The following is a 15,035-nucleotide window of genomic DNA, read 5'->3' on the forward strand; positions in this document are numbered from 1 at the left end:
TAAGTATGCTGCTGCCACGGGGGGCCCTCCTCCAACTCCCCTGCCAAACATGGAGAGGATGACCCTGAAGAACAGGATCTCACTTATGGATGGACCAGACCCCACCTTACCCTCCCTCCACCTCCCGCCAGGCCCCAGGCGTTGCAGCGATGGTAGCACCTATAGCTACACGTCGACCACAGCATTTCCCCATGAGGTGCCAGGCAACTGCATGAGGCGAGCCAGCGACCCGGTGAGGAGGCCTGCTGGAGACTCCCAGGGCCTCCCGCGAGTTCACCGCTTCAACAGCACCAACAACATGAACCCCTTCCATCCTCTACACCCTGCGGACAGAAGGAGTTTTGGCCTCCAGAGCTATGGGCGCTCAGATGGGAGCCTCCCCCGGCACACCTACTCACCCCGGCCACTGAGCATCAGTGAAAACATCACCATGGAAGCCATGTCTGGGGAGGCAGAGGCACCTGTTGGAGATGATGACATTGTGCTGCCAGATGATGTGGTGCAGTACCTCAAATCACAGAACAATGGGATAGCAGCTGAGAGCACTTCCATGGGGTACAGCAACGAAATGCAGAGCTTCCAGGGAAATGCGAAGCCGCAGCCTCCAGCCTTGCCTGGCCAGCGCAGGATGGCAGTGGCTGAGGCGAGCATGAGCCATGTGGGACCCATGATGGCAGAGTGTCCCATGAGTTTTGACTCTCCCTCAGACATGAATAAAAATAACATGCCCGTCCAGTGGAATGAAGTCAGCTCAGGTACAGTTGATATCATGTCCAACCAGTCAAAGCAGCAGTTTTCACGAGGGAACTTAGCAGTGGTCCAGCAGAAGCAGAACTTTGGTCAGTACCAGAACTACAACCAGCAGCAGATGCCAGAGAACACTATGAATGTAACACAGCAGAGCTTTTTGCAAAGAAATGTGGGCATGGATGGGCAGAGGCTAAACTGTATGCAGCTGCGGCAGCAGCCAATGAGCCTAGGCCCCAGTATGAACCCTGATCTGAGCTTGCATGCAGGGTATAACCAACCTCACCAGATGCTGAGCCCCAGTGCAATCAGTGGCAACCCGAATCAGATCTCTCCTTCTTGTAGCAGCATGGCAGCAAAGTCCGGACCACACGTTCACCCTCAGCAAATGGACATGATGACCGACCCTTCTTTAATGGTTGGCAGCAACAGCGAGCGCACAATGCTAGGCCAGGTTATGCATGAACCGAGTCAGCAGAACTACTCATCTCAGCCAACCCAACTGAACTTCCCCATGGCTCAAGAGGCCTTTCACCAGCCCATCATGACCTCCAACCAGCCCAGCTTTGAGCCTCAGCAGAGCATGATGGGCTCAGCCACGCAGGCGTATCCTCCCAGCATGGTCCAGCCTCGTCCTCCTGCCGAGCCCAGCCCAGCCAACAGATCCCGAAGCATCCGCACCATGCAGCAGCTGGGCTACATGAGAACTCCCCACCCTACAAACACCATCAGCCCAGGCCACGAGGTGCCAGAGGCAATGCATAAAAGAACAAGTGACATGTTACCAGCACCAGCCCAGCAGTGCGCGGATGGCACGAGAGAAAACAATTTGATGTACTATTACGGTCAAATCCACATGTATGAACAAAACAGCAACTTTGATAATCATGTGGACTGCCGGGTCAGACAGCAGCAGTGCACGCTGAACAGCAAGCCAGCCACCCTGCCTTCCCCAGGCACAAACCAGGTGTCCAGCACAGTGGACTCGCAAGGTCTCGAGCCGCCCCAGATAGATTTTGATGCCATCATGGATGATGGGGACCATTCGAGCCTGATGTCAGGAACCCTGAGCCCCAGCATCCTGCAGAACCTCTCCCAGAACTCCTCTCGCCTGACGACTCCACGAAACTCTCTGACACTGCCCACAATACCCACAGGAATAAGCAATATGGCAATAGGAGATATGAGCTCCATGCTAACCACGCTGGCAGAAGAGAGTAAATTTCTAAACATGATGTCATAACAGTAAAGCACAAGGCCTTAGTGCTATCCAAGGGGCTGTGTATCAAGCAGTTTTATGAATGTGCTTTTCAAAAAATAATCTTTTTCAATAGAGTAGATTTTTTTATAAGTATTAAATACATTAAAGGGATTCAAAATGAATTTTAAAAAAAAATTTCTGTACAGAATTACATAAACTATATCCAGACAGTACAGCACTGCAAGGGTGCACCCCTAGTATTATTTTTGGCTTGGTTTCCCAGAGCACTGAACAGTATCTCCACCAAGCTAGGAGACTGCATGAGCGTGGTTAGAGATGAAACCCTCCCTCCCTGGCAGCCCTGTAAATAGCACTCCCCATCATTTTCCATTAGTTGTGCTTGCAAAAAATTCCACCTTCGTCCCACTGCAGAAGGAAACGGGAGGATGCAGTTTTGATCAGAATAAAAGCCATAAAATGTATTCTGCTCTGATGAGAGTAGGGTTTAGTTACGTCTCCAAACAAGCCCTCTGCCAGCAGTGTTGTTTTATACCGTAAATACCTTTGTACCTTGCAAAGAGCATTGATTCCAAACAGCTTCTCAGCAAAGTGCCTTACCATGCTTTCGTGTTAAGTAGCCAAGGCCTCTCTTCCTTTAAAAATCAAATATAGTGTATTGCCAGAAGCGTATATAAAATGTACATTTATAAAAACATAGTGGTGTTTCTGAGAAAACATTGGAACGACACATTGATGAGACACATAAAAGGTGAATGCACACTTTGATCAGATGTGTTTACAACGTGGTTTATATCATGTGAAGAGTGGAGCGGGGGCCTGGCAACAGCAATCACTGGGAAATAATCCCCCGTGGCAGGAAGGCTGCAGCATGCAGGCTGACACACACGCATAACTTTGCACCCTCTGAACATGGTGACTTTCTGCGGGGTCCCCGTGTGCATCTTTAAAGTCAGATTTCTGAAGCACGCATTACCATATCCCTGCGTGGCTTTGCAACGCCTTCGCTCTCTGTTGGCTTTTCCATGCCAAGGTGCTCACATAAGAGAGTCATGGTGATGGAGAGAGTTTTAGGATCATTTCAGCCCGATCTACACTGTGGGAGCTGGTTTAACTGGCCAGGGTTCATCTGTGTAATATGCCCTACACTGGGCTCTGTGCATGCATCAGGTGTGTGGCTGCACAGGTGCAAGGCCAAGCATGAGGTAACACATCTTACCCTGCGAGGAGGCTTGTTGGCATCTACCCAGTGCTGCATTAACATGTCCCACAGCTTTGGTCAGCATGAAAAGAGCTGCTGTGTTCATAAAAGACACCATGGACAACCCAAGGCATTTGTTTGGTGAGTGCTTTGTGCTACAGCACGTAGCTGCACTTTGTTCTCAGTGCTGCACCTGCAGTCTACAGTCTAGACAAATATCTGGATAGTCTCAAAACAGGTATGTGACTCAAAATAGTAGCTTGGTCAGTAAGAATCTCTTAGAAACGCCCTTAGGGAAGAAATGGGAGGAGCAGGGCCTCCCAAAGCCAAATCCTCCACCATATTATAACTGCTTGTAATAACCATCAGCTGTTTCCAGGCCAGTCTCACCTGGTGCTGAAAACAATCTTAGTTGCATTATTTATTTTTACTGTTATTAGACAAAAAGGTAGAAGTGGTGGGGCGCATGCACTTGGGTACTTGGACAACTGTCCTCATCCTGCTCTCATAGCACCAGAGACTTTGTACCCAGTATGTTGAAGGGCAGGGGATGTGATGTTCTTCCTAGGTTCTCACAGTTTGACCAGACATGTATCTGTAGAGCTTTGCTCTCTCCATCCAATCTACCGTCTCTCCCTCTTATCTATGTGTGTTCTCACTTGCATCCAACTCCATCCTCTGCACAGGACAGGGACAGCTCTATAAATGTGCTTTCTGGTGTCTCTTTTGCACAAACTGATGTCAGGCTCACTGTTCCCATAATGACCAGGGGCTGGCATGAAAATGCCACGTGTTACCCTCAGGCAAACTTTGCAATACCAGTTACACCAGCAGCCGTGTGTGGCAGTGGTGGCTTGGGACAGCCCTGCTGCTTGGGAGCCCTGGGTACAACTGGTGCAGGGAGGTGCTGCTCAGCCTCCTGTGATTGCACCCGTCCTTGTCCCAAATGCAGGGGATGAGCACAAGATGCTCTTTACTCCTTGAGGCCCTTGTCACTTGCTGACGTCCAAGGTGCATGAGGAGAGGAAAGCAACGTGCCTGACTGTTTATTTGTGTCTCCCGTGGAAGTTGTGTTTAAAGGGATTGTTTTATAGTCTGCAGTTACTGACCTTGCCCTTGCCTTTGCATTTATAAAAAGAGGGCAGTACATATTTTAGGACATTGTATGTTGTCCTGGACACTTGGAGTACAACTGGGCATCCCTTTTGCTGAGATGAATCAGGCTTTCGTGTGTCCTTCAACTCATAATCTGATTTTTGTGACAGTTGCATAGGGCAACGATGGCTACTGAGTCCCTCTTCACAGATATCTCATTAGCAAAAGATCAAATACAAAAGCAAAACCAAATTTCCAATAACGTGAGATTTCTCAGACTTTCCAGTGGTGGTCTTCCTTCATTTACTGAAAAAAGTATTATAATCATTCCAGCACTGTATATATTATGTACAGAAGACATCATTACTAAAAGTACTGTAGGTGAATTGTTCTGTCAAATTTATATCTTAAAAACATTTTTAGCTGTTTTCTACATCATAAGAACGGAGGTAACATGCTGAACCTGTATATAAACTTTTTGTACATTAAAAAGTAATTTTTTTCATAATTCCTTGTGTGTGTTGTTATTGCTTTTTATTGATAATCCTGATTGATTGATCTCGGTCTGTTACTACCACGTCAACACAGTTTGTTGGGCTCTAGTGGTGCTTGGGAACAGCTGGTGAGGAGCTGGATGGGCCTGGTGTGAGTCCCTGCTGGACGTGCAGTAGTTTTGCCTTGAAGATCTTCCAGTCACCAATGGGATGGAGGTGGCAGAAAGTGAGACAACGAAGCTGGGATGGTGCTGCAAGCACAGCCATGCTGCCCAGGTGGCTTTCGTTGGCCTCTTGGTAGAGATGATTTGAAGAAGGATGTTTGCAGCAGATACAGCACAGGAGAAGGACTCAAAGCAAGGGCTGGAGAAATTTGGCAATGAGAAGATTCATGGCTTAATGGCTTGTTGACGTTTTTGTCAGTGTCCAAAAGCAGACAGAAATAGGACAGCTCAGCAGAGCTGTGATGGGCCATGACAGCAACTAGTTGAATATTGAGTTTGAAGGAGAAATTAATCTGTCCAGTATGTACATGATGGGAAGCAGTGTTATGGTGAGCAACAGATACATCATTTGTGATTCAGTTAGAGGGTGGTCCAGCTCGTTGATGAGAAATTTCATTTGACTGCAGCAAGACTTAGCTCAGCCACGCAAGAGACTGGTTTTCAACTTGGTTTTCTAGAGGTGGATTGGTGTGAACAGGGCTGGATTTTTTAAGGGAGGGTGGAGGAGCTGTTCATAGGTGAGCCTTATGGGCACAGCAATGAGTTTGGAATAAAGTCAGCTCTTGAACCAGTGAATCAGCTATGGCACTTGGTGCAAATGGACCACCAGTTCCATGCAGAAGCAACTGAAGGAGATGGCCACATTTTCCTCCATGCAGAATCCCTGCTGAATTGATTGGCAGAATCAGGTAAGTTTGGGACAAATACTCACCCTACCATCTGGGTTCCTTCATAGCCCATGGCAAGAGATTGGCATACTCCAAGACAGAATTAATGTTTCTTATTTTAGCCACATAGGATGGGGTGGATTTTCCTCTGGAGGACATCTGTCACTCTCCTCACTGATTACAGAATGACACCACATATCCAGCTTAGATTAGATACCTTCTGCAATAGCGTGAGATGAATCCCATGTTCCTGTGGGTCTTTTGCACTGGTATAGTCACCCTCAGCACAGTCTGAGGTTGAGCTAGTGAACAAGATGTTGATTAATCTGTTAATGATTCCATTAGTCTGCAAATCCATTGGATAAACATCACACCCCTCTGTACTGTCCAAGAACTACAGAAATCATGTTTAAAAAAATGCAGTATTATTATTAAAAGGAAATTGTTCTAGAGCTTTTCTATTGACAAAAGGCTTTGGAGACTCTGATCAGCTCCTACTGCGTTTCTACTTCAAAAACTCAAAGTGGGTTTCTAATCTAGATCAAATGCTGCTTTTAGCTGGTATTTAACTTTGGAGTTCAATCAGGGCACACCTCTGCCTGTATAAGAACATATTTATTACTTAAACTGGGCTAATATTTCCTAGGAGCCCGCCTGAGGTCGTGTACCAGCATGCATATTTTTACTGCTCCTCCATCCTGGAATAAACAAGGATCGAAAGGCTCATTGCTCCAATTTTAGGCAGGTAATAACTCTTTTGCAACAAATGTTGTTTAAAAGCCAGAGCTCAGAGTTTATACTACTGTGGCAGCTTCATAATATTCTATTAACCTTCTTTTTAAACAATCATATCCCTTATGAAAATGAACCATCCTAACAGAGCTGATTCTGACCCTCTTTGGTGAGTGTTATCTTACTCCACTCCCAAAACCCATGAGAGCATAGAAGGAATAAGATCCCACTCTGGGTAAAACCATCACGGATCTTTAATATTACACAAATATCTCAGGTTTTCCTGGAGGGGAGAAAAAGCCCATAAAAGCTACTGTTGCCGAATCTGATTGCACTTACTGAGTACAGAGTCATTCCAACGGCTCTTTATTGCTGTGGTCTCAGTAGGGATGACATAGGAGCTCTTGTTCTTTACGAGCTGTTGGATCTACTTGGAGGAGCATACGTGTTGTAAATAAATGGTGTGTTTTATATTATTGGAAGGACAATTTATGACCAACCAAGGCCTCTTGCAGACAGCTATTTAACTTGTAAGTAAAATGACCTAACGCTTAAGAAATTTTGAAGCTACAAAGCAACCTATGTTGTTGCCAATATACTTATTTCTCCTTGATTTATGCTTCATGTAAAACTTGAAATGGCCGTATTAAATATGTTTGCTGTAAAAATAAAAATAATATTAAAAAAACAACAAAGTGATGCTTTCACACATGCTGAAGGTTTGTGACTACTGCAGCTTCCATTGATTGCACCAGCACCTCTGATTCATTACACAGGTGCCTTCCCCACCCTATTTTCATTTTCCCCACACTGGCCTGTCAAGCAGATATGTCGTGGGCATGGTGGCCTGTCTGCTGTCAACTTTGAAAGAGCTGCTGCACTCAGCTACAGTGCACTTGCTGAAAATGTCTCTCTAAGTATCAATGGCTTCTCTATCGAAAAGCAAACTCTGTGGCTGCTATGTCTGGGCAGGGGAGACCTGGTTGCCCTCTACAACTAACAGAAAGAAGGTTGTAGCAAGGTAGGAGTGGTCTCTTCTCCCAAGTAACAAGCGATAGGATGAGAGGAAATAGCCTCAAGTTGCACCAGGAGAGATGTAGATCCAATATTGGGAAAAATTTCTTCACTATAAAGGTTACCAGGCATTGGAAGGGGCTGCCCAGAGGAGTGGTTGAGTCACCATCCCCGGAGGTATTTAAAAGATGGATAGATGAGGTGATGAGAGACATAGTTTAGTAGTAGACAGGTTATGGTTGGACTCAATGATCTTAAAGGTCTTTTCCAATGAAATGATTCTATGAATCTATGAAACAAATAAACAAAATAAACTCTCTGTCTGTCCATCAGGGGCTATTTTGCCATCACACTTTTACCATCATTTGTACAGCACGGAGCAGCAGGCATGACACCACACCATGAAAGGCAGCTTCTGCACCACAAAACAGGACATGAGGCTACATAAATCTTTGGTTTAGGTTGCTCTGTCTAGTCTTAACACTTCCTAAGTACTGCCCAGGCTAGTCTCCATAAAGAAAGGACGTTTAAAGAAGGACTTAATGCAGAAGATTGGTCTGATGCTTTGAATGCCTTCTAAAGGAGTCTTTTTGTCTTGCCCTTTCTCTCTTTGTCCACTATACAGAAAATGTACAGATAAAGACAACCTTCACAAATATCCCTTCTCTCCCTGCCATTTCTGTTCCTCTTTGGGCAGGACCCCAGAGTGCTCTGCCCATAAAAACATCCTCTCTGCCAGGGTTTGAGACAGACGGTTGCAATTTTTTACTCAAGAGCATGAGGAACAGCTTTCCTGACACATGCAGAGGGAATCATGCAGAAGAAGAGCACACATTTCACAGCTGGATGTTGGCCAAAGCACCAAGGTTCATGCTACAGAGCAGTGCTGCTAGTTAAAATAGACCAAATGAAATGAGGAGAGCAGCAGGGAAGGAAGAAAAACTCTGGTCAAAACAGGGCTGATATTCTTCGTGGCTTTGTGTCTCCCAGTGTGTCTCCCATCTGCGAAATTTCAGCGACCATGAGAAGCTACTGGCCACGACTAAAATAAAACAAAGAAGTGATGCTTATGTAGGTCTAAGAGAGATCTATTTTTTGAACAGTTTAGCTCTGTAGAGCTTCACATAAAAGGTTTGTGGGAACAAAAGCACCATTTTTAGCTCTGTCACCCCTTTTGCCCACCACTCACTTGAGTGGTCACACAAGCAGCCATCACCTGAAAATCCATATGGTGCTTAGAGGCCTTCAGGCACCTGCTCGGGTGGGAACAGCTGTGGCAGCGATGCTGGGTGAGGAGCACAGCTGGGACGGATTCACAGCGAATTTGGAAAGGCGAAGCAGCCCCAGGCGCAGAGTCTGTAGGTGGGCTGCCCCACCCTTTGGCAACACCAGCATCCTGCCCTTGGCTGCAGACCTTGGAGCAAAGGCACTCCCAGCCACTGCGGCACAGCCAAGCTGCAGGAAACAAACGTGCTTCTCCCTTTCTGCCCACTGTTATTGCACAGCAAGAACCTGGTAATCTCCAGGTGGCTTTATTTGCCCCATTTCCCAGCTGGCAAATCCACCCTCTGAGAAGGTACCTGCCTGCTGCACTTACCCATCTGACTGGCATCTGAGCAAAGTGTCTCAACTGAAAGAAAAGCAAGGTATTAACTTTTTTTGAGTAAAATGTCTTGATGCAAATCATTTAACCTCTGTGTCGCTCATCAATAATGACAATAAGTGAAATTCGATAGCACTACATGAAATACACAGAGGATTTAACATCACTCCAGGCACACTGAAAGTGGGCGGTGTTACCATATCTGGGCAATCTTAAGGAGGGGTGAGGAAACTGATTTTTGTTCTGCAGTCCAAGAGGCTGCACCCCTGTAACACCAGCACCGATGGAGGAGGATGCTCCAAATGGTGATCCTAATCACTTCCTGCAGGCCAATGAATTTCCCTCATTAGCAGCCATCCAAGAACCGAACAGGTCTCACCTTGCTGGAGGAGCTCTCAGGAAATGATGGCTTGTCTTAGCAATGTCAGGAGATTTGTCAGGGAATATGAAAAATGTTTTCAGGGAATAGAAACTGGAGCTGAGCCAGGTGAAAGTTTCTACTTAATTGGAAAAAAAAATAGATCCGAGCATTTCCATCACTAACTGGAAGCAAGTGGGAGCACTTTGAGCAGATCAGTGGTGGTCTAGGTGTTGAAAACACCAGTGGCACCAAAGTAGTTGAGAAGGCTTCTAGAGATGAGTGCCAGCTTTTTTGGCCACTGAGCACTTCCAAAAAAATGGCTTGTAACTGTCCAAATTAGAAGGGATATTTGAAATCTGATCCCATTCAAAATGCCTTCCCAAAATTTAACACATGCTGATAGTGCATTAACAAGTTTAGCCTTAAAGTCTTCCAGATCTAAATCTTGAATTCAGATGATCATGGGGCTGAGACATGACTTCACAAGTAGTCTTGTAAAAGTGACATCAAAAGGATTTTCAGTTAAAGTATTATCAGCACATTTTTCACTAATGTTTTAACTGTCATTTATGTTTTAAAAAAAAATAGTATGCAGTGAGCTGGGCTGGCTTCATCATGGGTGAATCAGTACCAGAAAAAGTCACGTCTCCAAGGGGCTCAAGAGGAGCCCATGTTTTTCCCACTACACTTCCTATGAAGTTTTTCCACTTCTGAGAAGTTTAGATTGAGCAGATCCCACAAAATATGAAGTTGTAAAATAAAGTTATTTTAGGTTAGCATAATCAAAAATATAATAAAGTTATTTTTAGATTAGCATAATCCCTTCTTATAACTGGAAAATCCACATTGTTAGTGTTTAAAATTAGCCTGACTAACACACAAAGTATTGTACTGTGTTGCAACTAGATTAGCTAAGGTAAAACATCTTTCTCAGCCATCATTTCAGCTCTGGCACAAGGTACTTCAAGGAAAGCGCTGGTCCACAGATGTTTCAGCAGATTTAGTAGGGCTCAGAAATGGTTCATTTGGAAGCAAAACTGATGAACAAAGGGGGTCTTTTCTCCCTTCAGAATAAACCCCATAGACAGAGGGGAGGAGGTTTATTTATTTTAAGGTATTTCAAACACCTTTACTACTGCTAAAAAAAGACACTGCCATTTCTTGAATAAAAATAACTTCAGAACCATCAGGGGATTGCAGTTGTAAACTTGCTCTCAGGTACCTGCATCAGTGCTCTCTATAAGACTGAATGAATACTACTCAACTTAGAAAACAAAATCCTCAACTGAACCAAACTGGATATCATGCCAAAAACAGAAGAAAATTCTTCTCTATCATGAATGACACAAGTGAGGCAATGTAATTTGTCTCATTAGGTACGTTACTACAGGGCTGTCCTGTTGTATGTGAGGACCCAAGGAGAATGCTTTGGTTGTGTGAAGAATGGGAAAATACATGAAATGTGGAAAGACCATACTTCAACAGCATTATGAAGGAGGAAGGTGAGTACGAAGATAGATGTAGAGGTCCAACCGCTGAGACACTGTCAATGGGAATGTTACCCTAAAGTCCTCACTCCTTCGGCAAGCAGTCATCCCTTCCCATCTTCTCCAAGGTGGCCAGTACTCATTCAACCCTCAATGAGCTGTATGTTTCTTTTGGAAATGGTGATTTTTATTTTTTTTTCCTTAAGAGACTGAATTTTGAACCTACCATTGCTCGCAGCTAAAGAAAGCACAGAGAGATAGCACTCCTGGGCAAAAGTAGCCCAAAGGCTGAAACCCTGGCCAAGAAACATTTCACTGACCTCAAGGATTTAGCTAATCCTGCCCTCAGAGGGATTTTTGCTGGAGACAGATGTATGCAGCAGCTTAGTAGAACTGCATGATGAAGCTGTGTTGTGCTTTGCCTAGGTGTGGCCAGTAATATAGGGACAAAAATGCTCCTGTAGACAAGCAGCAGGGATGGTGAAGGTGTGGAGATGCTGATCCAGCATTGCAAGAGGAGACCAAAACATGGGGCTCCTTTGGTTACAACTGCCCCACAGTCCTGGGGCTTTGGGATGTTTCCTCAGGGCAGGGCATGACACTTTTTAAAGGTAACTTGCCCTGGACCGGTGCCACTGCCAGTGGAACAGGCTGTTTTCACTCTCCCAGTGGGGTCGGTATTTGCAGCTCTCAGTTGCCAGGCAGAAGGGAGGCTGCTTGTTTTGGGACAGTGCCGAAAGACATGGGCCTGATCCATCACAGCAACATGAACATACTTGTCTGTTTTGAAAATAGTTTCTCTAATGCTCAGGCCTGAAAACTTACTGTTTCAAAGGACCCATTTGCTTTTACAAACTCTCTTAGTTCAACTTTTGCCTCAGAGAGCACTGCTTCATTGAAGAACAGGTCGGGGGTTTCTGAGTTTTCCTACTGTATCTTGGGGTTGTTGGTTTGGGTTTTGGTTGGGTTTTTTTGTTTGGTTTGTGTTATGGTTTTTTAATATAAAGTTGCACGAAATGTTGCTTTTCTTTTCAGCTACAAGGGAAACAGCCTTTGTCCAAACTAATCAACCTGCAATGGGAAAAGCCCAAATCAACTTAGCTTTTAGGTTCAGGACCCAAACACCACCAGTCAGAGGTACCTTCAGTGGAGAAGTCAGAGCTTTCCTTTCATCTGTGCAAACTGAGGAAATCCAGCTCTACAGCTTAGAACATTAAATTTCTGTGAAGAACAATGTGTCACCTATTGAGAAAAGTATTTTATTTTTGCACTGAAAGTCACAGTGGGAGAAACAATCATGAGCATCACATGAGGCACAGCAGAAAGCAGACAATGAAGCAGGAGTAAGTCTGAGCTTAGTGACTTAGAAATGACAAGCTGTATCACCCAGGTAGGACGAACAACTGAAAAACCACTGAGATGTACAGCACAATACATGACAGCAAGCTCCAACCACCTGCAGCCTTTGCAGTGTGCTCAAGGTGACACACAGTGAAGGACAGCTCAGTATGTGCTTCGTGTGTCAGGGAGAAGAAGATGGAGCAAGTCAGGGCATAACCCAGTTATGGAGGACATCTAAAAGACCATATGAAAATATCAGAGGCACAATGATTTTTTGGATAGGGTTTTCTGGCAGCCATGCGAGCTTCTTTTTTGTTTGTTTGTTTTGCGAGGATGAGACAATTGCTTGAACCAAGAGGCAAATATCTCATTTAAAAGTTTATCTTAATGAAGTCACAATAAGGCCTTCAGCTGGAAAGGTTATTTATTAACCTCTTATTTACAAATTGAGCCCTGATTTGAAAATTAAGGCATTGTAATTTAATATTAACCCACATGTCAGAAAATAATGAGACAAACTACAGGGAAAATTGCATTCCATATTGCAAAAGACCCATTTTATTTATAATGACCAGGATTACAAGTCATGCCAACATTGATGGATCATACTTTAAAAATCTTGATAGCTCATTCATTTCTATAATTATATTTATTACAAATTAAATAAGTTGCGGACACCCTTGATATACAAAGAGACAAAATTAATTTGTGAATCAGTATTAATCTGTCATCAAACTAAATGAACTCTCTTTCTGGCAGCCTACTGAACGTAATGTACCGTACCAGGCTTTTTGTGATCCTCGGGACACGAAAGCAGTGGAAGTTCAAGTCCAGGCTATTGAATGAGTATATCTTCCCTTGGATGTATGTAATTTCTCAGTGTGGCTTTTAAAATCAAGAGATGAGCTCACAATAGAAAACTTTCTTGGCCAATTTCTGGTAACCAAATCAAATGCTAACATTTCCATGAGCCTTGGTGCAAGGGATCTGTGTCCAAGTGCTTCAATGCAGTCAACTGGTGGAGCTCCATGGACCTCAAAGCAACCAAATCCTGCAGCCTGGCCATCCCTCAGCCAGCAAATGAATCCAGCAGTCATGGCTGCTGTCACTGCTCAGTTTAGTAGCAAAATACAGTATGCAGCGTTTTAGCACTTTTCCAGTGACCCCCTATACCTAGATCACACTAGTGAAGCTGAAAAGGCTTAGACATTACTGTTGTCCTTTCCTGACAATGCAAGTCCTGAGTCCTTGAGAAAAAAAACCTCTTCTGAGCACTGTGGCAGCAGTGAGTGACACCAGTCCAAGCTGTTTGCATGATGCTTGAACCCCTTGGCTGAGGGTGATGCAAACGTGGCTGTTTGAATGTTCCTGGATGAGATTAAAGCCCCTAATGCTCAACAACTGCCACTGTGGTTAGCCGAAACATGTGCCCATCTGCTCTGGGGTTTTGTGCCTGTAGACAAGGAGTTGTGCCAGCTTCAGGAGAACTCAGGCTTTCTTCCAAATTAGCAAATTTGGAAGGGAAAAAAAAAAGAAAAAGGCTAAATGTTGCAGGTTAGAGCACACCATCCTAGCGGACACAAGCAAAGCACAGTAAGAGAGGTGATGGCTGCATGGTAGCCTGTCCCCTTACCACCAGCCCCTCTATCCCAGCATCAACCCCAGAGTCAACGCTGACAAGCTGATGATCAGGCTGTTCCTCTCCTAAATAGATCCCAACTTGTCTAAGGCACCAGATGTGCTTGTTTAACTCTTTGGGGAACAGAGTATCATTCCTGTGTTTATAGTCTTATTCTCAATTTTTTCACCACTTTCTCTTATTATTTTTTCCTTTTTTTTCTCCTCCCCCAGAGGGAGGTGCACAGGCTCATCACCTCGGAGACAAAATTGCGACTCCGGAAGGTTGGACCCCATGCAAAATTGGCCAAAATACACTGTACTCCCCTGCCATACTCTGCCGGTCTCTCCATGTCATTTAGCAGCTAGGATCAACTAATAAAGTGCAAGATGTAGAAATGTCCCTTAGAGTTACCTACCTGTAACTAAATAACTTTCTAATGAATGAAAGGCCATTTTGATGCCTTAAAGACTAACTTCATCTCCATAAAGAAAGAAATACGACTTGGACAGAGACAGCCCACATATGGCACTAACAAACCCTCTTTGTGTTTCTGTAGGAAAGACTGACACCAAGTGAGTTGTGCGCTTGCATCATCCCCACTTTATTTTGCTTTCATAGTGATGACTCCACCTCAGAATATTCTTACGGCTTTAGGTCTGCTTGCAGGGAGCTGGTGGGCCCCTTCTCTAGGAAAAAGAGAGATGGAAAGGTGTTTCTGAGCTAAAAGCGTTTTCTTAGGTTAACTTCATTTATAGAACAAGAACAGCACCTGGTTTTGTAATATAACAGTAATTAATTCTGGCTGTTCATAAAGGAATACTCAGTATTGCCAGAAGAAATGATTTACACATCTTTATATGATAGTGTTTTTCCATTCACCTTTTTTGGAACATTTCCTTCAAAAGACGTTAAGCCCATACATTACTATTTAAAGAGTTTAATTCAACCCAGGCAATAATGACCCATAAATATTAATGATTTTGTTTTAACATTAAAATAACATCTGTTTCAAAACATCTGCAATCTGTTTTCAATGCTTCAGTAACATTTAAATTAACTGTAACTAATACAATAAACCACTATTAGGGATAATGATAATGAAAGATGCCCTATTAAGAGATACGAACAACATGGAACTGAATGAAAAACAAAACAGAGAGTGGAAGGGGACAAACCCAACAGTCAGATACCAAAACTCCTTGGAACTGTGAACCGCACTGTTATGACT

The 15,035-nt window shown here is 44.2% G+C and overlaps 1 protein-coding gene across 1 annotated transcript in view; it reads left to right on the forward strand.

Annotated features, from left to right (window-relative positions):
• Positions 1 to 1,990, forward strand: part of GLI2 (GLI family zinc finger 2) — a 37,289-nt gene extending 35,299 nt beyond the window's left edge. The window contains 2 exon segments of the mRNA XM_010192426.1: positions 1 to 1,201; positions 1,241 to 1,990. The exon segment at positions 1 to 1,201 is cut by the window's left edge and continues 19 nt beyond it. Of these exon segments, the coding sequence (XP_010190728.1) occupies positions 1 to 1,201; positions 1,241 to 1,990 (1,951 nt within the window).
• Positions 1,991 to 15,035: the final 13,045 nt, after the last annotated feature.

This window comes from Mesitornis unicolor, unplaced genomic scaffold (genome assembly GCF_000695765.1).
Source record: "Mesitornis unicolor isolate BGI_N332 unplaced genomic scaffold, ASM69576v1 scaffold20789, whole genome shotgun sequence".
In the NCBI taxonomy this organism is placed as follows: domain Eukaryota; kingdom Metazoa; phylum Chordata; class Aves; order Mesitornithiformes; family Mesitornithidae; genus Mesitornis; species Mesitornis unicolor.